Source organism: Acinonyx jubatus, chromosome X, assembly GCF_027475565.1.
Source record: "Acinonyx jubatus isolate Ajub_Pintada_27869175 chromosome X, VMU_Ajub_asm_v1.0, whole genome shotgun sequence".
NCBI classification, from domain to species: domain Eukaryota; kingdom Metazoa; phylum Chordata; class Mammalia; order Carnivora; family Felidae; genus Acinonyx; species Acinonyx jubatus.
In genome coordinates this window covers 44991045-45017075 of record NC_069389.1, presented here as the reverse complement: position 1 = coordinate 45017075, position 26031 = coordinate 44991045, and the positions used below count along the sequence as shown (strand labels likewise).

At 43.1% G+C, this 26031-nt stretch overlaps 1 protein-coding gene across 1 annotated transcript in view; it reads left to right on the top strand.

Annotated features, from left to right (window-relative positions):
* The window catches only part of SMC1A (structural maintenance of chromosomes 1A), a 35924-nt gene extending 16851 nt beyond the window's left edge, over positions 1–19073 (top strand). Inside the window, exons 18-24 of the mRNA XM_053201642.1 lie at positions 21–174; positions 1224–1334; positions 10712–10899; positions 11841–11904; positions 11981–12157; positions 12441–12551; positions 12993–19073. Coding sequence (XP_053057617.1) covers positions 21–174; positions 1224–1334; positions 10712–10899; positions 11841–11904; positions 11981–12157; positions 12441–12551; positions 12993–13076 — 889 coding nt within the window. The 3' untranslated portion in view covers positions 13077–19073. The remainder of the gene's footprint in view (positions 1–20; positions 175–1223; positions 1335–10711; positions 10900–11840; positions 11905–11980; positions 12158–12440; positions 12552–12992) is intronic.
* Positions 19074–26031: the final 6958 nt, after the last annotated feature.

Sequence of the window (26031 nt, the reverse complement as noted above, 5' to 3'; positions counted from 1 at the left end):
CTCTCCCTGGACCTTCTTAGGGAAATGACCCACTTACAGAAGGAGGTAACAGCCATTGAGACCAAGCTTGAACAGAAACGCAGTGACCGCCACAACCTGCTACAGGCCTGCAAGATGCAGGACATCAAGTTGCCACTGTCTAAAGGCACTATGGACGACATTAGTCAGGAAGAGGTGTGTGTCATGGCTGGTGGTGGGAGTGGGCAATGAACAACATTGACCAGAGATGGGAGGTGAGAGTGACCAGGGAGAGAGAGAAAAGGATGGTGGGTGGAGGTGGTGGGGAACATAAGGAAGGATGAAGGGGAGATGAGGCAGGGTGAGGCTGTGAAGGCAGGTGAAGTGAAAGGCAATAGCCTTGGTGTGAGAGGGAAGTTGAATTGAGGGGTAGTGCTGTCAGTGGGTGGTGAGGGAGTGAGGCCAGGAGAAGATGAAATCATTCTGTATGTAACCTTAGGGACTTGAGGAAAAAGTTAGCTCCCGCAGGTGATGACTATTGGGAAGAGTGCATGTTGAGGGACATTAGCCAAGAGCAAAGGAAGACAGAAGCTGAGGGACCTGAGAAATGATGGCCTAGCTGCAGTGAAAGAGGCTGGCCAGGAGAGGGTTGGGTAAGGGACATCAGGAATGCAGAGGTGACAAAGTTTAGTCATAGGAAAGGGAGGGACACTAGCCAGTAGAGGAGCCAAGGCATCTTATGTCCTGGAATTGACAATTGGTAGCAAGGGGTGGGAACATTAACTGAGAGGAGGTTTGCATATATCTGTCTTAGACCTGGGCACGGATCTCAGGCCCACATGTCTTTCCCTCCCTCCTCCCAAATAGCATTTCAATTTAATTCAGCAAAATATTTTGAACACCAGAAATGTGCCAGGCGCCATGGTAACGGGTGACATAATTACTCCTAATCCAAAACAATCCTGCCAGGCAGGCGTTGTCCCGTGTTACAGTTGAGGGTTTGTGTGTTTAAATCAGGATTCAGGTGTCAGGATCTGACAGCATGACTTGCCCAGGATCCCACCGTTAGTGGTAGAGCCCAAATTTGAACTCAGGTCTCTGTGCCTTCAGAGCTGCTGTCCTTCTGCCACAGGTGTTCTCTAGCAAGGTGCTTCTCAAAGACTTTGAAGGCTACATAGGAGCGCCCCCCCCCCCCCCCCGCACCCTCTAGAGGAGCATTCTCATGGCCAGTGTGCTCCATTGGACTCTCCCTCTCACCATTGCAGGGTAGCTCCCAGGGGGAGGATTCAGTGAGTGGTTCTCAGCGAACTTCCAGTATCTATGCACGAGAGGCCCTCATCGAGATTGACTACGGTGACCTGTGTGAGGATCTGAAGGTGAGGATCAGCCACAGGGGTGGGGACATCTTCCTAGCTGTTCAAAGGGAAGAGAGTCAGCCCACCTGGGGGCCCCATGGAGACCATGGCTGGAAAGAGGGGTAAGCTGGCAAAGGAGGGAGAGAGTTGTGACTTAGGGTCTCCCCCAGCTATGCACATACAGACACAGGCACATCTTCCACCACCACCCCAGTTGTCCCCATCCCTGCCTGCTGCCAGTCTTCCCCTTCCACGCATATACACGTCTCAGCCCAGATGCACACACAGAGAACATGCTCCTTTACAGTGAACAGATGGGCCTTGGGTGTTCCTCAGTACTCTGTCCCAGGCACTCTTCCTTCTCACTTGGCATTCTCTCATCCTGGGTATCTCTTTTACTCCCCTGGCTTCAGCTGCCATGTATGCTATGCTCCACAGGTACCTCAAATCCCAGCCTTCCTCCCCAAGTCTTCCCCTTCTCAGTGCCAGCCACAGGTTTAAACCAGAAATCTGAGCCTCATTCTTGACTGCCTCTCTCATTTTGCATACTCATTGAATTACCAAGCCCTATCCATTCTACCTCCTTAGATATCTAGTGAATTCTACTTTTTTCTGTTTCTGTGGTCTTTCTAGTACAGGCCATTTCACCTCTCACGTGGACTACTGTAGGAGCCTCCTAAACAGGGCCTGATGCTTTCCAATCCATCATCATAGCCAGGGGTACTTGATTTTTTTAAAGAAACCTTTACTGCGGAAAACTTCAAATATACACAGAAGTAGAGAGAAGAATATAATGAACCCCAGGTACCCATCACCCAGCTTCAGCAATTAGCAACATGTGGTCAGTCTTGTTTTTTATACCCTTCCCTCCCCACTGGCATATTTTAAATAAAATTCCAGATAATATTCATAATTACCTCAGTATACATCTCTAGAAAGAAGGACATTTTAAAAGACGTACTATAGTATCCTACCAAAAAAATTTTAAGACTAGCTGCAATGTCATCTAATATTCAGTAAATCTTTAGATTTGCACAAATATCCCATAAATACCTTTTTTAAAAACACAGTTTTTAAGTTTATTTTATCTTGAGAGAGAGTGCACATGCGCACACACAAGCAGGGGAGAGGCAGAGAGAGAATCCTCAGTTGGCTGCACACTGTTAGCGCAGAGCCCGATGCAGGGCTTGAAGTCAGGAACTGAGATCAGGACCTGAGCTGAGATCAAGAGTCGGATGCTTAGCCAACTAAGCCACTCAGGTGCCCCACAGTTTGTGTATTTAAATCAGGATTCAAGTGAGGTTCATAATGTTAAAAGTGGTCTCTTCTAGTCTGTAACATTTTCTTATCCCTTTTTATTTTTTCTACCTGTATATGGAAGAAACTAGGTTATTGGCCCTGTACAATTTTCTACATTCCGAATTTGGCTGATTATGTCCTATAATGTTATTTAACGTGTCCTCCCATCCCCTGTACTTCCTGTAAACTGGTACTTAAATCTGGGGTTTGATTGGATTCAGTTCATTTTTTATTTTGGGCAGGAATGTATCATAGGTGGTGCTGTCTGCTTGTGAACTTTCTTTTGCATCACATCAGTTGACATTGAATGTCATTTCTCTCTATCTTTGTAATAAGTTTGAGCAGGAGTCAACGTTACCTGTGAATATTCTTGTCAGCAACTCAAATAAGGATCTGATCAAGCCTTATATCCACCGATTATATGAAACACCGGTGCCAGAGCAACATGTTAAATAAAAACACAGGGATGCAGTTAGCTAAATCCAGGCTGTGGGAAACTCTATAGATCTGGTGTCTTCCATAGAGAAATGAGAAGAAAAAGGGAAAATTTTTATTGGCTATAAGAGACAAATCAACCAGTTGGAACATGTGGCACTCCCTTAAATCCATTACGAAGAGAGGAAGGGGAATTTATAGACGAGACATAAGAGACAAATCAGCCAGTTGCAGTGTGTGTACCTTATTTGAAACCTGCTTTGAAAACCCTGTAAAAAAATTTTTTTTTTTAATAAAACAATCAGGACAATTTGAACACTGACCGGATAATTTATGATGTTCAGAAATTGCTATTAATATTTTTAGGTGAGATGATAGTATTGTGGCTTTTTTAAATGTCCTTATCTTTTATAGCAGTGGTTCTCAATGGTGCATGGATTTTGCCTCCCAGGGGACATTTGGTAATGTCTGGAGATACAAGTGACACCCACTTGTCATAATTGGTTGTTGACAGTATTGAGTAGGTAGATACAAGGGATGCTGCTAAACATCTTAACAGTGCACAAAGGACAGCCCTTACAACAGTGAATCATCTGGTCCAAAGTGTCAGTAGTGCTGAGATTCAGAACCATTTTAGAGACACATACTGCAGTATTTATGGATGAAATGGCATGCTTGAGATTTGCTTTAAAATAACTGAGGGACACCTGGGTGGCTCACCTGGGCTCACCTTGGTTGAGCGTCTGACTTCGGCTCAGGTCACAATCTCGCTGTCCGTGAGTTCAGGCCCCGTGTCGGGCTCTGTGCTGATAGCTCGGAGCATGGAGCCTGTTTCAGATTCTGTGTCTCCCTCTCTCTTTGCCCTTTCCCCACTCATGCTCTGTCTCTCTCTCTGTCAAAAATAAACATTAAAAAAAATTAAAAATAATTGAAGATAGAAAGGAATTGAGTATAGGTGGCAGAATACTGGCCCTGAGTTGATAATTATAGCTGGATAATAGGTACACAGGGGTGCTTTGTATTATCCTCTGCATTTTTGTGTATGTTGAAAATTTACATAATATAAAGAGAAAAATAATTGGAGGGTGTGGAGGAGCTGATCACCAGGTTCAGGTGTTGTTAGCCCATCAGTTTTTATAAAATTCCCTGTCAGTCTTTCACAAGTTGGTTTTAGCAGCTCTTAATCATCATTGCCTAGCCCTATTAAGGGTTGGAAAGTGGTAATTTCCTGATTCTTCCATTCCTCCTCCATTTATTTATTGGAATTCTAAATAGAAGTTTCTCATATCAACTATTTAGTTCCCTTGAAATACAGCCAATACAGAAAGGGTAGGATAAATGCTTCATTCTTTTATTTACGAGCTTTCAGAAAGAGGTGGTTGCCCTTGTAACCTTTAAAGGTGACCAGTGACTTTTTTAATTTGTATTTATTATAAACTGTTTAAAGGTATTTTGATGTTTATCTGTTGGAGCCATTTTTCTTCTTTATGTTCATATTGTCCCATCTTTGTCCAGCAGGAGCCACTTCAAGTTGATTTTTTGCTCTTATGTTTAGATTTTTATTATGGGAAGTTTTCACAGGCAAAAGCAAAATAGCACAGTGCCGTCTCATGTAGACATTGCCAGTTTCAACAGTTATCAACTCATGGCCAGACTTGTTTTCTGTGCACCTCATACACTTCATCCTCTCTCCCTACCCCTGGCTTCTTTAAAAATACAGTCAATCCCAAGGCACCTGGGTGTCTCAGTCGGTTTAGCATTTGACTCTTGATGTTGGCTCAGGTCATGATCCCAGGGTTGTGGGATCAAGGCTCAAGTCCACTCTGTGCTGAGAATGGAGACTGCTTAAGATATTCTCTCTCTCTCTCTCTCCCCCCCCACCCCTTCACCCCTTCCCCACCTCCCTTTCTCTCTCCTTCTCCCTCCCTCTCCCCCTGCTCCCTTCCCTCCCTCAGCCCCTCTCCCCCACTTGCACTCTTTCTGTCTCTAAAAAAAAAAATACAGTCAACCCTTGAATAATACGGGTTTGAACTGTGCAGGTCCACTTATACACAGATTTTTCTTCAATAAACACAGTACTGTACATGTGTTTTTTAATGATTTTCTTAGTAACATTTTCTTTTCCTTAGCTTACTTTAAAAATACACGTTAATTGGGGCACCTGGGTGGCTCAGTTGGTTAAGCATCTGACTTCAGCTCAGGTCATGATCTCGCGGTTTGTGAGTTCAAGCCCCACATCGGGCTCTGTGCTGACAGCTCAGAACCTGGAGCCTGCTTCAGATTCTGTGTCTCCCTCTCTCTCTGCCCCTCTCCTGCTCATGGTCTGTCTCTTTCTGTCTCTCAATAATAAATAAACATTAAAAAAAATTTTTTTTAAATAAAAATACACATTAATCACTGTTTATGTTATCTGTAATGCTTCCGGTCAACTGTAGGCTATTAGTAATTAAGTTTTGGGGGAGTCACAAGTTATATGTAAATGGATTTTTGGCTGTGTGGGGTGGGGGTTTATGCCCCAACCCCCTTGTGTTCAAGGGTCAGCTGCAAATTTTAGACATCATGTCATGTCGTTTGTAAATATTTCAGAATATATCTCTAAATGATAATTTTTATCTTTATTTAATGTTTTAAAATGTAATTTGTTGTCAAGCTGGCTAACATACAGTGTACTCTTGGTTTTGGGGGTAGATTCCCGTGATTCATTGCTTATGTACAATACCTAGTGCTCATCCCAACAGGTGCCCTCCTCAATGCCCATCACCCATTTTTCCCCTCTCTCCTGCCCCCCCATCAACTCTCAGTTTGTTTTCTGTACTTAAGAGTCTAAAAGAGATCATTTTCAGATCTTTAGAAATATTTAGAATTATTACACCAAAAACCCAATAATTCTTTAATATTGGAATTCTATATTATAAAATAATTCCTTAATATCAGTATTAGTATTCACATTTCCCTGATTGTCATGTACACACACAGTTTGCTTGCTTGAACTGGGAGTCAAATAAGATGATAGATATAGATAGATAGATAGATAGATAGATAGATAGATAGATAATTGATATAGTGATTGGTTGATATGTCTCTTAAGTCTCAATTAATCTACAGGAGTGCCCCCTTGTCCATGCCTTTGCTTTCTGTGGTTTCAGTTACCCGCGGTCAACCGCGGTCTAGAAGCAGATGATCCTCCTTCTGACCTATTGTCAGAAGGTCGGTAGTAGCCTAGTGGTGTATCACAGTGCCTACGTCATCCACTTCATTTCATCACGTAGTCATTTTATCATCTCCTGTCATCACAAGAAGGGTGAGTTACAGTACAATAAGATAGTTTGAGAGAGAAGACCATTCATGTAACTTTTATTATAGTATATTTTTATAATTGTTCTATTTTATTATTGCTGTTAATCTTTTACTGTGCCTAATTTATAAATTAAAGTATCAAGGGTATGTATGTATGAGGAAAAACATGGCATGTCGGGGTTGGCACTGTTCATGGTTTTAGGCATCCACTGGGGGTCTTAGAATGTACCCATGGGGATAAGGGGGACTACTATATAAATGCCCCTCTATCAGTTTTTATTTTTCTTTGCAGTATTTTTTGTTGTTGAAGAAATTGGCTTATTTCTCCTGAATGATTTTCTATATGCTATACCTTTTTGATTGTGTACTATGATTTTTTAATGCTCCCCCAGAACAAAAAAAAAAAAAAAAAAGTTCTGGTATCCCCTGTAGTTCCTGAAAGTGGGTAGTTAGACATAGATCAGTGCTGTTCAGTAAACATATAATATGACTCACATGTGGCATTTTTTAAAAAGTAAAATTAATTTTACTACTGTATTTTGTTCAACCCAGTATATCTTAAAGAGTTATTTCAGTGTGTAAACAATATAAAATTATTGATGAGATATTTGACAATCTCTTCGTACTAAGTCTTCAACATACAGTATCTATTTATGTTTCCAGCACATCTCAGTTTGGATGCTAAATTTTCCTTGGATATACTTGATCTGTATTTTGCTACCTTAAACTTTACAATTGAAAAAGGAGAACCACATAGCCAGGTTTTTTCCAAATATACTTAAAAAAAGTTTTCTAGTAACTAAGTTGAATATTGGTTTTTACATCCATCAGCATCCATTAAAATCGGTCATATGTGGCTTATGGCTACCATACTGGACAGCTCTGATCTAGGGGTTTGATTAGATTCAAGTTTGGGGGGTTTGTTTTGGTCAAGTTTGGGGGTTGTTATGACTGATCATAAGTGGCGTTGTTAACTTTAATCAGGAGGTTGGTAATGTCTGATTGTGATTCTTTTTGTGTGGTTTGCAGCCATGGTGGTTATTATCTAGATTCATTAATTTGTCTGTGGTTGCAAAATGGTAATCTTCTTACTCTGTCATTCTTCTTTGTTAGCTGGAATACTGTAAAGAGAGATTTCCTCTTATCAATTACTTGGTTACTCTGAGGTATGCAGTTTATATTAAAAAGGCAGGGTATGTAGGCTTGAATATTTTATTACTAGTTTATAAAATAATGAATTTGTTCTTTGGCATTCTCAAGATTTGTTCACTGAGTTTTCAGGTATATCATTATGAACTCAAGGATTTAAACATATTAGATGTGTTGCACTGTTGTGGTTGTTATCCTTCTTGTTGATCAAGTTGTTGCATCTTTGGCCAGTGAGAACTGGTTCAAGTTGGCTTCTGAATCATTTTGACATAACTGTTACAGACTTTTGTCTTCCTTGCTTTCTGGTATGTCCAGGTTCATCCTTTACATTTCCCCAGATCTATAATTAGCCATTTCTCTCTGAGAAGCCTTGACTTCTTACAGTGAGAAATGCTATTTAGCAACCACCAACTGAGCACTGGAGTGCTCATGACTGCTGGGTTGCTGAGTGCTTCTAGAACGTTTCAGTAGACCGGGCTACAGGATGCATTTTTTATTTTGAAGGAAAAATGTTACCATGAGTTCATTGATTCAATCAATTCAATTGATTCAATTGATACTTCAGTTGAAATTGTAATTTTCACAGTTTAACATCATTGGTTTTATGTTTGAGTTCCCTCAGTTATTCTTGCTAAAAATCTTGGTTCCTAGCAACACTAACATAATAATGTATTTTTTATCCTATTCTCTATATATGTAATAGTTTGAAAATATCAATGAGATATTCTTAGTAATAATTTGATTATTGAATGCTATTGAAGATTTCCTTGAAGTCCTCTTTGCTGTTAAGCTAATGGCTCGTTGAACATGTACGGCATGTTCCTGTATTTTAAAGTGATTCGAAAGAATCCTCTGAGTGTTTAATCAGCTTAATATATAGTCATGGTTCTTTGTTTAGTTTTCCATTTTTAAGGGGCTGCTCATTTTTGCATTTTGATTTTTTTTTCCAACTTTACTTTGAAAATTTTCAAATCCACAAAAAAATCGAAAGAATAGTACAATGAATGTTCACATGTCTTTCACTTTACACTCCCCAATGAATAATTTTCCGGTTTTTTTCCCTCTCATCTTGCTTGAGTCCCTCCCTCTGCACTACATGCGTTTTGTTTTTTGCTGAACCATTTGAAGGAAGTTGCAGACTTCAACTCTAAATACTTCAGCTAATAACAAGGGATTCTCCATAACCACAATTCCATATTACATTGAAGAAAATTAATAATGTCATATCTAATATCCTGCCCATTTTTAAATTTCCTTAGTTATTCCAAAAAAGTTTGTTTTTAATAATTGTTTTAAACTGTGATCCAATCAAGATTCACGTATTGCTTTTGGTTGATCTCTTTTTAGTTTCTTTTAATGTGAAGCATTCCCACATCATTGATCTTTTGAAGTCTATGTGTTGTCTTGAATGGATATGTTATGGGTATGTTTGTTTCCTTTCATTGTTGCTAACCTTGTTCTACCTACCCTTATTGTTTCCTATAAATTGGAAGTTTGATCTAGTCTGGGTTGGGTTTGGGTTAAGTAATTTTTTGGCCAGAACCTTTCATCGGTGATGCTGTGTACTCTGTATTGCATCATGCCAGGAGGCATGTAACGTGAGGATGTCCTACTATTCATGATGTTAAGTGTGGTCCTCAGTTAAGGTATCAATTGCCACATTTCTTACTGTTGTCAGTAGTAACTAGTCATCTTTAGGGTGATTGTTTGGTATATTGTGAATGTCTTGTTCCCAACAATCTTTTTACCTGGTGGTTTTCACATTTTGATCGAATTTTCTTTTATAATTCTATAAAATCTTAATATGGTTCTAAAACCAAAAGTATAACATAAGGTACATGAAAATAAGTTTAACTTTCTTTCCTGTCCCCTTCATCTCCCTTCCTTTATATGTAACCATTTTAATTGGTTTTTAGATTATCCTTTTTTTGTTGTTGTATTTTAAAAATACAAATATATCTGTAAATATGCAAAGATCCTCCCATTCCTTCTCTTAGATATAAAAAAAAAAGCATTCTATTGTGTACCTTTCATAGTTCACTTATATCCAGGAGACCACTTCATAGCAGTGTAGAGAGATCTTTAGAAGGGTTTTTCTAAAATGTGTATATTTGTGCATCCATTTGTCTATATTCATGTCCTTCCTGTGCTTGAAGCCATTCAGTGGTACCTCACCTCCCTTGGGATAAAGTCCAAACCTCTTACAAGGCTTAAAAAGCCCTTTATCATCGGGCTTCTGCACATGTCTCCAGCCTTACCTCATCCCCCAGCATGCTTATGTGCACGTGTGCACACACACATGCACACAGTGCATAATTATTGCCATATTGAATTGCCCCCCCACCTTTATTTGGCTTTTGAAATTTATTAAAATTGGTTACTTTTTTGAATTGGTTTGACTTCCCTGAATGAACCACAAGCAGACCCCTGGTTTTGCATGTGATGCTTCTGTCTGCATAGGCTGTTCCTTCTCTCTGTCTTCACCATTCATCCTGTAGACCTGAGCTTAAACATATTTCTGGAGGCCTTCCGTAGCCCGAGTCTGAGTTAGTTGCCCTTCTTATGTGCTGACCCAACACCATCTGTTTATCATTGTTTTGGTATTCATTGTACAGTGTTCTGATTGTTTACTTATATGCCTTCCTCTGTTAATCCATGAGTTCTGTGAGCACAGGAGCCCTGGCTCACAGGATATGAGAGCCCCAGTGCCGCCTGGCATTTAGAAGGCATTTAGTAAATATTTATTGACTGAAAGTGGCAGAAAGGCACAGGCGCAGACAAGCATTGCAATACCATAAGACCTAAAACTTAAATGGAATTTGCTCAGATGTGGTGATCTGAGCAGAAAACGTGAGTTGCCTTATTCATTGTGGAGCCGTAAGTGGAGTCCAGACCAGCCTGTGTGGGAGCCTCTAGGTCACCGTGGGATGGTACTGGCTCATGGCCTGGGCTGAGAGCCAGAGAGGGGCACCACCAGCTGCTCTTCCTGAGAGACGGAGAGGTTGGCAGGGCCTGGGGGAAGGGCTAGAGATGAGAAAGTGGCGTCAGCCTGTAATTTCCAGGGTGGTAGGAATGGTTCCTGTGAGGAGGACCTGGTGGAAGGAGCTGAGCTAGGGCAGAAGAGCTTCTACATGGGAGCAAGTGCTCAGGCCCCCACTTGGTGGAGCATCTCTTATGGAGATAGCCCTTCTTGATGTTGCTGGGCCTGGGGTTTACAGGATGCCCAGGCCGAGGAGGAGATCAAACAGGAGATGAATACACTGCAGCAGAAGCTCAATGAGCAGCAGAGTGTACTCCAGCGTATTGCTGCCCCTAACATGAAAGCCATGGAAAAGCTGGAAAGTGTCCGAGACAAGTTCCAGGAGACCTCAGATGGTAAGATTTTTCCCTTTTACTTGGGTCTATGGTGAAGGCAGAAGGCCGGAATTACAGCAAGGGCCTGTTACATATCACAGCAGCTCCCCTTTTTACGTGCTTTCTTAACTTGAAATTCCCAAGAGCCCTAAACAGTAGGGGTTAATTACCACACTTGTTTTATAGAGTAGAAAACTGCTGAGGTTCAGAGGGGGTGAATGACCCACCCAAAGTCACATAGCCCCTACCTACTACAGCATATCTGGCCTTGGTTTCCTGGACCTGTCTTTCCCATCCACCCTCATCCACTCAGCATGCCCTCACTGGCCCCTGCATGTATTCAGTCCTACCACCAGGCTTTTGCTTACATGGTTGCTGGCTAACAAGCCCTTTCTATGCAAATCTAGCTTGACTGTCACCTACCACACCTTCACATCTCATTTTCCTCCTCCTGTTCCTCTAGGAAGCCTGCTTTGACCACTATGGCATACCCTGATCTCCCCCTCCTGAATGCCAATAGTACTTGAGTCTGACCCCCACAACTTAGTACTTGATTGTACAGCGTCATTCAGCGAGCATTTCTTGAGGGCTGCTCTGTACCAGACTCTGTTGGGGGATTAGGAACACAGATGAGTCAGACATGGTCTCTGTCCTTGAGGAGCTCATGGTCTAGTGAAAGCCAGATGTGTAAACAGCAAGCTAAGTGTCGTAACTGGGCGAGCGTGTGTGCTGTGGATGCACAGAGGAGGGATACCAACCCAGTCTGGGGGAGGGTCTGGGTGGTCAGGGAAGGCTTTTGAGGGCAGGTAACACTTGAGCAGGAAATGCAAAGGATGAGTAGAAGATAGCCAAGAGACCAGGAGGCATTCTAGGCAGAGGGTGCAGCATATACAGAGAGGCAGGGAGACACAGCAGCGTGTGCAGGTGGGTGGGGAGGACCTTCAGGTAGCTTGGACAGTGTGGCCAGAGCCTAGGACCGCTTTATCTCCCCAGCAAGTCTGGAAGCTCTGGAGAGAACCATGTCCTCTCCTGGTTCTGTAGGTTCCTGGAGCACAGGGTTGGATGCAGAGGAGGGCTCAGTTGGTATACTGGCCTTTGGGGGCTCAGGCAACATTATGACCTGGGGTTTTTAGTCTCTGAAGAAGTGGAGGGGGATGCTGGCCTGTGTGATGGGCCCTGGGGCTTTCCCGCCCCACCCCTGCCCCCATCAGTGTCAGCTCACCTACTGGTTCCCTCCCAGCTACAAGCCAGCCCCCTTCTTCGTCCTGGATGAGATCGATGCTGCCTTGGATAACACCAACATTGGCAAGGTGGGTGCAAGGAAAGTGGGGCCCGGGAGGGAGGCCCCTAGCTTGGGGCTGGGTTTCAGGGAGCAACTCCTGAGTGTGCTCTAGCCGTTCCTGCTGCCTGCTCTCTGTGCCTGGGAGGCTGGGCCCAGGGTCATTCACGCCGTGCTAGTCAGTGGCCTCTCAGCCTCTTTTCCCCCAACCCTTCACCCCTTACCCCACCCCCTCTGCCTCTGGTTCTGACTGGAAAACACAAGGGAGTGTTAGGGCTTCAGCCCTGCTAAGTGCCCGGCGGCCCCTCCCACAGGTGGCAAATTACATCAAGGAGCAGTCGACTTGCAACTTCCAGGCCATCGTCATCTCTCTCAAGGAGGAGTTCTACACCAAGGCTGAGAGCCTCATTGGAGTCTACCCCGAGGTAGGGCGGGCCTGGCTCAGGAGCCAGCCCCACTCCCTGCCTGACTCCCCAGGGCAGGAAGGGAAGGCTGCAGTGGAGGGCCATGGGGGTGGGGGAGCATAGGGACTCAGGTCCTGAACAACCATCTGGGCTTGTTGGAGCCCTGCCCTTGAGGCTTAGCCAGCCCAGCTGGGCAGGGCCACTGCGTCTGGGGACAAGTGGAACGGCCAGGCAGAGGCAGCCAGACAGCAGAGAAAAGGAGGAGAATGCAGAGGTAGGCAGGGAGAGAAGGCACATGGGACCGAGCACATCCTCTCACACCCAGAGAGAACCATTGCTTGGGCTTTGGGCAGGTATGTAGGGAGGAGGGTTTGAGGCCCCCAGTCCTGGGGCGCTAGACCCCCTCCCTCCCTTAATTCTCTCCTTACAATTTCATTTTTCTTTTTCTCCCTCCTCCTTCAGCAAGGGGACTGTGTGATCAGCAAAGTCCTGACCTTCGACCTCACCAAGTACCCAGATGCCAACCCCAACCCCAATGAGCAGTAGCAGTAGTTCTGCCCTCCTGCCCTGTCTGGATCCCTAAGCTGCCCCTCTCCCAATCTCTCAATACTTGGCTCCCAACCTTCCCCTACCTCCTGTCCCTGTTTGGTATAGTCATGGGATTTAGGCACTGCTGTCAAGCATGAAGAGGAACAGAGGTGATGTTAGGTCTGGAGCAAAAATTCCTGAGCTACAGGGAGCATCCTGGCCTTTGGAAGGAGGTGCTGAGCTGAACTGAGCCGAACAGGGCCATCTGTCCATTCTTTCTTCCCTCCCCCCCGCCTTCCCCTCCCCAGACCCCCTCCCATCACCCATAACCATAGGTCCCTTGGGCCTCTTGCATCTTGCTTGTGTGTGGGTATGTATGTGTGTATATATGTGTCTGCGTGTGTGCATGTGGGTGTGTTAGCACAATAATAAAGATATCGGAGATTCATTTTAGAAGGAGCCTAGGCTGAACTTGATTCTAAGAGAGCTTAGTATGACAGCACCCCAGAGCTGGGCAAAGGTATTCAGGACCTCATAGGAGTCAGTCATGTGAAACTGCCCTCATTTCACTGATTCGTGTGTTCATTCATTTGTGTGTTTATCAGACATATATCGAGCACTCTTTATTTGTCAGGCTCTATTCTAGAAATACAGAGCTGAATCAGACATGATCTCTACCCTCCTACTGAGGAGATGCAGTAGGTTCATGATTTCCCATGGTCAGCTGAATTCTATGTATATGTACTTTGAGAAGAGGATGATCACCTCCAGGCTTCCTGGAGAAGGTCACATTTGAGCTGAACCTTGACAAATTGGTAGGATTTGCTTGGGCACTAGGAGCAGAGCCTGGGCTCTGGGGACAGACAGTTTTGGGTTCTCGTCCTTTTTTTAAGTCGCTAATCTGATGTTGAGCAAGTCATTTGACCTTTCTGTGCCTCAGTTTCCTCATCTGTAAAATGGGGCTAACAATATTACCTACCTCATAGGATTTAATGATGTCAAGCTCCTCACTGGGGGCCTTATCCCTGCTTGGAGCCCACTAGGTGCCGACCCCTCAGAATACAAGCCTTCTCATACCTAGACCCCTGTGGGCTCTGATCCCAATTGTTAGGGACAGAAAGAGCCTCCAAATCTGGAAGATACTGGATGCCTAGCTTTTTGAGAAAGTTCCAGGGCACCAGTGGGGTTTATCTGGTAAGTGAAGGGCCTAAGGAAGCCTATAGCTTCAATCGTGTGGTAACCAGGTGCCTGGGCCCCAACCTGGGTTGTGAGGAAGTCGGGGAGAGGTAGCCTGGGCCACATCCCGGCCGAATGTGTGTGAAGTTCCTTTTGGGAACTAACTGTGTCAGCTGTAGGGACCGTGCAGAGGCAGCAGAGCCTGCTGCCATGAGGTCAGCCTTTGCTCGTTCATGTACACTGTCAGACCATCACCTTGTTCTGATTGTATACTGCATTTTTGTTTTTTAAAAGTTAAGTCAGTTCTGATTACTCAAGTAATGCATGAATCCATTCTCTAAGACATTAGATTTATAAATAAAGGTAGCCTCATTTGACTACCATTCCCCATCCCCCTCTAAACTGCTATCGTGTGTGTTGTACATCCATCTAGACTGTTTTTAAGATTTTTACGTATATAATTCATTGAAAATACTGTTGTGTATTTAATATAAATGGCATATTGAGTCGTTCTACAATTTGCTTTCTTCAATTTAACGATGTTTTTGAGATCTATGCATGTTTTTACAAAATGTAGATTCAATTCATCCTTTGTAATGGCTATATAGACTGCCATTATAGGACTCTATCACATCTTCCCATTTCTTTTGTGATAGATAGTTAAGACTGTTTTCTCTTTTTGCTATTATGGAATACTACACAGGAACAACACGTGTGTGTGTGTGCGCGTGTGTGTATGAGTTTACCTAGGGTTGCTTCCTAGGTTGAACTGCAGAGTCATAGGCTATTTATATTTTTGTTTTAAATAGATACTTCCAAATTGCCCTCCTGTACTATTTACTCAATATTTTCCTGAGGTTGTCTTAGGTATAATGTTGTTACCTACTTCAGTTTCATCCTAGGTAGTGATATCCGTGAAACCACGGGTTTGATATGCTAATTATGTATTTTTCTAATACATATTAAAAGGCATAACTCAAATTTGTGTTCAACCAAAGAAGTCACATACCACCAGTGGTACGTGTGCTATAGTTTGGGAAATGCTGGCATATCTGAAAGAGCACAGTCTGGGAGTCACCCTGGTTCAAATCCTAGCTGTAGAAACTTTAGCTCGTTACTTCACCTCCCTGAATCTCAGTTTCCTCGCATAGGAAAGGAGGTCATATGTGCCTACTTTGCAGCAGTGTAGGCAAGATGAAGTGAAATACATTTGAAGCAATTTGGCTGGCACTTAGATTATCACAGGCCTTTCAAGGTAGCAGTTACTATTCTCCTCACTTTACAGTTGAGGATACTGAGGCCCAGGAAGGTTAATGACCAAGCTACCAGATAACAGGGTTTGAACTCAGGCCCTCCGATTCAGTCTTGTGCTTTCTCCGCTGCGAGGATGGTTATCAACCTTGGCTGTGTACCAGAATCACTTGTGAAGCTTTTTCTTTTTCCTTTTTAAAAATCAAAGCAATATATACACTGATTAGAAGGTGAAATAGTACAGAAGGGCTTATAATAAAAAGCAGCTGTTCCCTGCTGCACCTCCACATCCAAAATGATGTGGAGCTCCTTGCTCTGGTCCCGCCTCTGAAAGTCTAATTCAGTAGGTGTGGATAATAATATGGATAATAATCCTTACCTCACAGGGTGGAAAGGATTAGACGACATGCCTTGGGCTGAAGCCCTGGCCCACAGGAACACAAATGTGACAAAGGACTTAGGTCCTGGGGATCAGAGAGGTGAGAGGCCTTGTCCTAGAGCCCAGTGGTTCGTTGGCAGAGCCTAGACTTAACCAGGAGGATCGCTGTGCTTGCCCAGTGCTTGCCCACTGTGCCACACTGCCTCCTATCATCACAGGGCAACATGTGCTGAGTGAAGGCTGTACTCAGATGACAGCCAACACCACAGTGTTGCCAAGAGTAGACTATGTCCAAATAGAATCTCTAGGGCTAGTTGGATGGCACTAGGCTGACTCCTTTATACTCTGGACCCAGTAGCCTTGGTCTAGGGAGTTTAAGAAAACTCCATGGCAGTGTTTACCTTTAACTGGGCACTTCACTCTAGGAATCTCGTGTTGTGCGCCAGGGACACAAACAGGAGTTCAATCTTTACCCCGCCTTTGAGGAGCTCACTAGTTGGGGGAGGCAATTCATAGAACAGCCTTTAACCATATAGTGTGATAGCACTCTTGACGGGAGCATTGAAAAATGAGGACTATCTAGCTTAAATGTAGAGGTTCCGGGAAGGCATCCTCTAGTCTAGGAGGTGACACCTGAGCTGAGTCTCGAGAGACTGGTAGGAACCATCCAGTTGAAGTAGAGGGAATTTCCAGGTTGTGGAGACAGTATGCACAAAGACCTGAAGGCAAGAAATGGCAAAACAGTTCCAAAATCCTGAAACAAGTTTTACTGAGGTGGGGAAGAACAGCAGGAAGTGAAGCTGGAGAAGTATTCGAGAGCCAGAGATTTGAAGAGGGGAGTAAGAGCCTGGTGACAGAGTTCAGATTTACTTCCTTGGGACAGTGTGGTTCCCAAACTGGCTGTGCACCAGAGACGCATGGAGCATCCCAGGCCCCAGCCTCTAAACGTTCAATTTCTGTAATGGATGGGGCCTCAGGATCTTGAGTGCTTAGAAAAGTCAGCATGTGACTGTAGGGTGCAGCCAGGTTTGGGAACTAGCTGTAGGCAGTGTGGGAGCCACGGAATGGTTTTAGGAGACTGTGTGTCAGATGAGAACTTAATAAACCTTTTTCTGGTCAGCCAGTATGGAAATGGTTTAGGATAGATGTGCATGCTGTATGCTGCCAGACCTGTGGTTTCCCTGTTGCTCAACTACTCACTGTATTGGCTTGTTTTGTCTCTGAATAAGCTAAAAGCACCACAAGGATGGGCCTGGGGTTATCTTGCTACTGGTATATCCCCAGCAAAAAGCACAGTGCCTAACCCAAAACAGGCACCCAATAAATAGTTTTTGAGTGAGTGAGTGCGTGAATGAATGCACTTGTGAGGGAGAGAATGGAGACAGGGAGATCAGTTAGGAAACTATTGAGAAGACTAGGAGGACTACTCAAGGGCAACAGTAGTGAGAATGGGTTGGAGGCAACAAAAGTGAGCTGTAAAGGGAAGGTGATGAGCTGGACTTCGTGACTGATTATTGGATGTGGAGAGTGACTGAGAGGATAAATGAATGTCCATCAGTAGCCCACATTCCTACCCTATCCCAGTCATTCTCCTCTTTCCTCATCCATCTAAGTCAGAATCTCCTTCCAGCCTCAGCAACTGGAACTCCTCCCCTAAGTTAGTTAAACATTCTGTGTGCTATTTGGTGTCCCCCCCCCCACCCCGCCCAGCCTCCCAGCCATTGATTCATTCATCCAGTTCAATAAATCTTGGCTAAGCACCTCCTGTATGCAGTGAGGCTCTTCCAAGCCAGGACTCTGACTCCCTCTTTCCTACCTCAAGAGATGTTTTTGAGGGCTTCCCCAGGTAAGACTCCCATCCCTTAGACCATTACCTAAAGTGAGATGCCTAGATGTCAGACCTGTAAGGGAACTTACAGACTTTGTCCAACTCCCTCCTGAGGCCCTGGGAGGGGAAGGAGCTTGCCCAAGGCCCCATTACTAGAAAGTGTCAGAGCCAGAACTGGAACCTAAGTTCCTTTTCCACATCACTCCTAGAGCCTTGATCTCTCCCATCACAGATCAGGACAAGCAGAGGTGGCCAGGGAGAAGGCGGGACTTAGGTTGGCCTTGAAGGTCAGTGTACTGGACAGGCCAAACAAGAAGCTTGCCAATTACACTGCCCCCTTCTGGAAACCCTCAGCAAACCTGCCATGCCCACAGTCCCTTCTAAGGGGTTTCTTAAGCATGAGTTGCCATGCTCTGTACCATGTGACCTCACAATCCTGGCCACAGATGTTTAGTTTGGGATAGTATCTGACTTGAGGACAGCCAGTCTCTAGGTCGCAGCCTATGAGGTGGACTGATGTAAGAACTCTACCTCATAGGGATGGCCTGTATTAAATGGCCTCCAGGGAGGCTAGATGTGAGGCATTCAGAAGTGAACAATTAATTAGAATTTAGTGAGACAGAAGTGGTGGTGGATGAGGGGTGCCAGAAGCGAAACAGCAAAAGCAAGGAGAAAGCTGCAGGGACCATAGATGTTTATTATCGTGAGAACATGGGGCCGCAAGGTAGCAGAAGCCATGAAGCAGCAAGACAACAATGGGCCAAAAGGACAAAGAAGCCATGAAGCAATAGGAGCCACAATGTAGCAGGAGCCACGAGGAACAGAAACCATGAGGCAGAACCCTGAATCTGAGATCCATGAAGCAGCAGAAGGTTCAAATGGACAAGATCCACGAGGTAGCAGAAGTGATGAGACTGTAAGAGCCACAAGGTAGCCAGGCAGCAGGAATCGAAGAGGCTGCAGGATTTATAAGGCAAACAGAAGCTACAACACAGAAAGCCCTGGATTCATTAGAACTGAAGCCCCAGAAGCCAGGAAGCTGTGGGAGCCAGGAGGCCCAGAAGCTGTGAGGCCCCCAAAGGCCAAGGGCTAGAGAGGAGGGGAGCAGAGGGAAAAGAAAGAAAGAAAGATAAAAGGTAGTCAGTAGCAGTAGGAGGAGTATAAATACAGCCAGAAAGAAGTTGAGTCACCATTTTGGGAAGCACTAGAGAAGGGAGCAACAGATGCCTGCAGCTGAGGGGGTGATGAGATAAGCCAGGCTCTAGAGCTGCTTTGGATCATGAACCATTTTCGAGTTTCTGTTCCTCCATGAGGCTGCCTGTGTAGCTGTTCTTGTCTTCCTTATTTCCCTGTGAATGCTTCAATAAATCTCCATCACTAACCTGAGTGTGTGTGTTCTTGTAATCTGAAAGAAGTGAACATTGTGGTGTGCACTGTAGATGGGTGGAGAGCAGGGCACGAGGGCCTTCCCCAAGTGGGTTTGAAACAAGACACAGGTGGGAATTCACTCTGTCGCATAACCTCACTGGCACAGGCACTTCTCATTCATTTACTTATTGGCTTCTTTTTCTCGTTCATCCACTTATCATTCCTTTGTTCACCTATTCATGCATAACTCATTCATTCACTTATTCACCCAGGCTTCAGTATAAGCATTCACTCATTTGTTTGCTCATTTGTTCTTTCCTGGATCCACTCAGTCATCACTTGCACCCATGTGGCCAGCAGGCATACACTGAGTTCTTGCATCATGTCAGGCCCTGTGCTAGGTTCTGAGGATAAGCTATACTCCCTCAATTCTAGGAATTTGCAGTTTAATCAGGGACTCAGATGAGTAAGCAAGCACCAAGAGCGAGAGATTATGTAGCAGAAGTCTAGATGAGGCAGGGAGAGAATATAGGACCATTCCTATGTGGGGTGGGGCAGGATGGAGGGAGTACTCAGGAAAGCTTTTATAGAGAAGGGGGCACTTGAACGGAATCTTGAAGGAAGAGTTGGTGTTTACCATGTAGAAAGGGGATATGGAACATTCCAAGCAGAGGAGCTGCCTAAGCAAAGCTACATGAAAAGTGTGGAAGTGCATGAATTTTGGGGGGAGTGGGCATTGTCCCATGTGGTGGAAGATGTGGAAGCCAGGCATTTGAGCTCAGCTTTGACCCTATTGGCAGTGGGAGGCTGTGGAAGGGTTTGAAGCAGGAGAGTAAGTCAGATGGGTATTTTAGGAAGATCACTCTGGTAGCTGGCGTGAAAGATGGTTGTAGGCATGAAACACTGACCCAAGCAATATACTTGAAAGAATATGTAAGTGTCATAATTAGAGGCATGAATGAAGACTCAAGAGTCCCTGAGGAGAGAGGAAAAGAGTTCTCCCAGGGGACTAAGGAAGACTTTTTGGAGGAGGAATTTGAGCTGAGCCTTGAAAAATAGGATTCCAACTGGTGGAGATGAGTGAGGGCTTTTCAGGCCTGGGAGACGTGAAAACAAGCAAGGAGGTGGGTGTAAATATGGCAACTTCAGGCTAACAAATATCCCAGTTTGGCTGCAGCAGAGCTGTATCTAAGGGAGAGGCAGGAAGGGAGACTGTCAAAGTTTTTTGTATTCTGCCATTAGGTCTGCAGCGACAAGGGAATTTGGAGGGAGGGCATGAGTGGTGGACAGGAGTGTCCTTTTTCTGTGTTTTTCAAAATTAATTTTAACACGTTCATCTTAAAATAGAAGTAATGTGTGCATATTTAGAAGACAAGTCAATAAACTTAAATCAGTACAAAAGGACACTGAAAAGTGAGAGTCTACAGCCCCACTCCCACTCGACCACTTTTAGTTATTAGCCACTTCTAGTTATTTCTTCTGATTGTTACCTCCATATCTAAATGTTATGTGAGCTATGTGAACATTTGTCTCTCATCAGTTTCAGACATTAACCCATTGCTGTCCTGCTATGTATGACAAATGAGGATTTAGATCACTTACACCAAGTTCAACTCTCGTCTTCTCTGCTTCTAATAGAATTGAGTTTCTGTACAAGATACTTTTCAGAATTTAAGTAGCACCTTTCTTTCCTTGTCTGTGAATTAGAGACAATATTTCTTGACCAGAACTTTGTTAGATGAGAATATCTTTTCTTTTTTTTCCCCTTCTCCACTGTCAACCTCCCCAACTTCTGCCATCTGGTCTTTTATTATTGTCAAAGTTGATAACATTGAATTCTGTAATCACGATTTAAGTTTTTTTGTATGTGTGTTGCCAATAGTTTGATAGTTTGATTTGAAAAGTTGAAAAGCAATAAGCAATTATATTAATGTGACTGTAAGTATTGTTCATTGAGGAAGCCATTTAATGTACTTTTCAATTTTTCCTTGTAGTTTTTCATTTCTCCCTCACATTTCTAATACTCTATCTTTCACTATTTTATCATGTATTCCATATTTTTTGTTCTCAAAATCTCTCTTACATTAAGTATTCCATCAAGCCTACTTTTTTTTTTTTTTTTAAATCTTCTTCTAAGAGAACTTCTTCCTGGAACCCTCTATACTCTTTCTCAGATCTGGACTAGTTGCTCTCTAGGCCTGATGCATGGCTGTCATTTCAAGACCTTCCTTCACTGCTTTCCTTGGTTAAATCCACCATTTGCTGGCTGCCAGGGGTTTTTTTGTTTGTTTTCCATTGTTTTGATGGAGCACATCCTCAAGTAACTTTCTCAGAAAAGTTTGTAGAGTTAGACCTCCTGAGTCTTTGCATGTCTGAAAATAGCTTTATTCCATCCTTATACTTGGCTATAGAGTTTGAGGTTCAACATCATTTTCCCACAGAACTTTGAAGGCATTACTCCACTTCCTTCTAGCATCCAATTTTGATGATAAAAAGTCTGATATCAGTCTGAATCTCATTGCTTTATAGTAACTTTCCCCATATCTTCTTTTTTTTCTTTCTCCTTCAAGGATCTCAATGACACAAATGTTAGATCTCTTGTTACAATTTCACAGGTGCCTAAGGTTCTGTTCACTATTTTTTCCAGTCTTTTCTGTTTTTCAGATTGGGTAATTTCTATTCTGTATCCAAGTTCACTGATTCTTTACCATGTTCTCTCCATTTTGATGTTAGCCTATCCATTGAGGTTTTTGTTTTGGTTATTGTATTTTTCACTTCTAAAATTTCCATTTGGTCTTCTTTTTATCTTCTGTTTCTTTACTGACAGTTTCTATTCATTTGTTTTAAGCATGTTCCTAATTGTACATTGAGGCATTTTTATGATGGCTCCTTAAAAACCCTTGTCAGATCATTTTTAACATCTTATATCAGTGTTGGAGTCTACCAAGTGACTTTTCTCATTTAAGTTGAGATTTTCTTGGTACTTGGTATGATGAATAATTTTATGTTGAAACCTGGGCATTCTTTTTCAGCTTCCCTCCTCAGACACTGTTCCAGCAGTAAGAGAGGGGGCAGTGCCTCATTACTACCAGGTGGGTGTGGAAGTCTAGGATCCCCTCCTGCTGGCAAGCCAGAAGGAGGATATCCTCATTACTCTTTGGGTGAGGATGTGGGAGTTCCAGCTCCCTACTCAACCTTCTCTGAGAGCACCCCAGCAGGAAGGGGAAGGGGTGACTTCTCAGCCAGTAAGGGTACAAGTCTAAGCTCCCCACTTGGCATTTGCACAGTTTTTTCTGTGGTATTTGGCTGGAGTGAAGTGGTTATTATCTAACTGCCGCCTTCTCCAGCACCAAGTCTGGAGTGTGCGAGTAAAAAAGCAAACCGAAGGAACTCACCACCATGTCACTTCTCTGCTGCCAAGGTCTCCAGCCTGTTTGCCTTCTTCTCTTCACCTTTCTGAGTCGTCTTATGTTTATATACAGTGCCCCAGGATTTTAGCTGTACTTGGGGAGAGGAATAGGGAAAAGTACTTCATCTACTTCCCCCCACCCCAAACTTTAAATAGTACTTTAAAAAAATTATATTCTTGGTGTTTTGAGATTTTATAATTATGTGTTTAAGTTTGGGTATTTGTCATTCATTGTGCTGGTCACTGGTTAGGTCCCTTCATTGTGAAGTTCTTTAGGAAATTCTTTTATTTATTTAATATAGTTCCTCTCTTCCATTTTCTTTGTTCTCTCCTGGAACAACTCCTGAATTGATCTTTTGTAGTTTTCAATCTGGTCTCTCCCTCAATCTCATTTTCCCTCCCTCCCTAGCTCTCCCCCTCTCTTTTGTTTTCGTTTACTTTTTGGGAGATTTAACTTTATCTTCCAACTCTTCTATTGAATTTCTTTTCATTTTGGCAATCACATTTTAAACTCTCCAAACATCCATTCATGTTCCTTTTCCTTTCTTACAGCATCCTATTTTTGTTTAATGGATGTACTAGTATCTTGAATCTCTCTGGGTATAATAGAGGTATTTTCTATTATTTTCCTTTCAAAAAATATGTTTCCTTTGGGATTCGTTTTACCCTGTTTGCTTATTTTGGTCTCTTTTAATTTGCAGTCATTTCTCAAATGCCTGGTAATCCATGGTTGTATACTCATATTTAAGAATGTAGCAACAAATATCTGATTGGGAGCTCTGTGTATGGGGGGACAGTGCTAGGTGACCGATGGCTTTCCTTTAGGATGATTAGAAGAGAACTGACTGCTATGCTACAGAATCCTCGAATGCTAGAATGTGAAGATCTTTTCTCTGAGGTTGTTCAGTTTTCTTAGTTAAGAACCCTCTGGGTTTTGCCTAATGGGTAGACACCTGGCTGCTGTGAATTGTACATAAGGGGGTGGGTTAACCGTTCGATATACAGGCTTCCAATTAATCTCCCTGTTTTCAACCCTACATCTCACTCACACTTTACATCATACCTGACATTGTTAAGACCCAAGACTCCAGGCTTCTGCAGAGAAAGATCAACTCCTTCCTCGGTGGCATCGTCTCCATGCATACTCCAGGCTTTGGCTTCCTCCACCATGCTCCATCAGTTGCCATTCCTCCATTACTTTCTATCTTCCAGAAATGTGTTGAAATCTCTCTTTTGCTGATGGACCTGCTCTCATTATCTTCCTCATTGTGTTTTTATACCTTTTTAAAAAATTCCTTTACTATCATTTTAGCAAGGTCTCAGGTGGGAGTGGAGATAAACACATGGTAAGTCTGCCATCTTGACCTGGGAATCTACTAGTCTACTTACAACTGTTTGTTTTTAATTTTTCTGGTAATTATCTTAATATCTCTAAATAATATACAGGTTTTTCTATTTATCAACTTATTTATCACATTTAGGCATTATCTGTTGACTTCCTGCTATTTAAATCAGCCAACTACCCTCCTCCCATGCCCCCAATATAGCTCTATTGTTAATTATATATTCTCTATTCCTTACCTTCGTACCTTTAAATAATAGACTTATGCTGCTTTCAGTCTCTCAGCTTCTGTCATTTATACTTTTACTTTTATGTTAATGAGATTAATAACATTTACATTCTGCTCTATAGCCATAATTAAGTCATCCATACTTAGCTGACAGGTCACTCTAAAAGTTTAAAGTCAATAAAGTGTTTATGTTATTATAATTATGTAAATGTTGTTCTCTGAAGCTCCAATTAGTGTACTAGGATTACATTTCTTTTCTTGTGCAGTTTTTTTTTCCTGGAGTTTCTAATTGCCTTTCTTTTTTCCTTGCATTGTCTGACTTTATCTCCTTCTTAAATTGTTCCAAATTCTCAAGGAAAGTATAAAATCATTTGAATCCCCTTTTTTCCCAGATACCTTCCTCCTGGGAGCCCTCCGTCTTCCTGCTCCAATTTGGACTGATTGCTCTGTAGGCCTGCAGCGCAACTGTCATCCTGGGACGTCCCTTCATTACTCTTCTGGGCTGGACCCAATCTTTCCTGGACCCCATATCTTCCTCTTTCTTAGTTTACTCCTTTGTAGTGGACTTTGTGGTTGTTTTCCAATATCCATTCCTCTCCTCCCCCATTGTATAACAACTATACAATTTTGAGTGGGATTGAACCCACTGCCAGCTCTAGGTATAGGCCTTTATTGGTAGAAACCAATCTGAGTAATCATGCCCCATTCCCACAGTGATGATTGGTTCAGAGATGATCCAGTCACACTGAAGTTTAGGACTTTTGTTCAGTTTTTGAGGGAAGAGGTGGCCTGTCTTCCCTTGGATATGAACAAAGAAGCACGTAGCCTGGTTGCTGCTGTTGGCCATCTTGTGAACATGCAGAAGGCGTACCTGAGGATGGAGCTGACAAATGGAGGAGGCAAAAGAAGCACAGAGAAATGGAACCATATTGCTGATCATACCGTGCCTAAAGTCTGCCCTGCCTACAGACATATCAGTTAAGTGACTCAATAAATTACATTTATTATTTAAGCCAGCTTGAGTCGAGTTTTATATTGCTTGCACCTGAAAGCATTCAAACTTACACTTTCTGCGGTCTTCCTTTAGAGAAGGAATGAGTACATTTTTCATTACATAAGGTACTAAGAGGGAAGCATTTTTGTAAGTAAGTATGGGAAGAAGGGTACATATGGATGTTGGACAACCAAAAGAGTGAACTCTAGTGGCTGCCTAGCATCTAAATCCTCATTCTGTTTGGGAGATTACTCCCCTCCTGTGAGTCTTGGTGGGAGGCAGGGCTTCACTTCCTACCAGGAAACTGAAGGAGGTCAGAAACTTCCTTTCCCTGCCCACCAGGCACCAAGGGCTGAATACTCTGTTCATGGCCTTGAATCTAGGGCCAAAAGTACAGGGGAGAGGGGAATATGCAAAATTAACAGATGGATGATAGATTAGGGGAATATATTTGCAAGGTGTAAAACTGGCAAAAGATTAGTAACTAAAAAAAGAAGATAGTAAACCCAATAGGAAAATGGGCAAAAGATAGGAAGAGTAACTAACAAAAAGAGAATCTTGAATTTACACAAGGGGAAACTTGAATACATTAAGACATTTTCAACTCTGCTAATAATTAGAAAAATGAGAAGATAGAAATTGCTACAAGAATGGCAACATGTAGAAAGTGAGGTATTGTCAGATGCTGATGAGGATGTGAGGAGAAAAGGAAAATCGTGGGTGGGAGCATAAACGGAAACAGGTATTCCAGAGACTAATTTGGCAATACTTCCCGGAGTTCAGTAGGTGTAGACCGTACAACATAGCAACTGCACTCCTGAATATATATTCCAGAGAAATAGATACCTGGGAAATTCTTCTCCAGGTCCTTAAGGAAATACAGTTGAGGTTATTTGTTCTAACATTGTTTGTGGTGGTGAAGAATTGGGAGCAATCCAGGTGTCCATCACCATGGGACCAGATAAGCAAACTGTGGTATATTTATAGGATGCAAAAT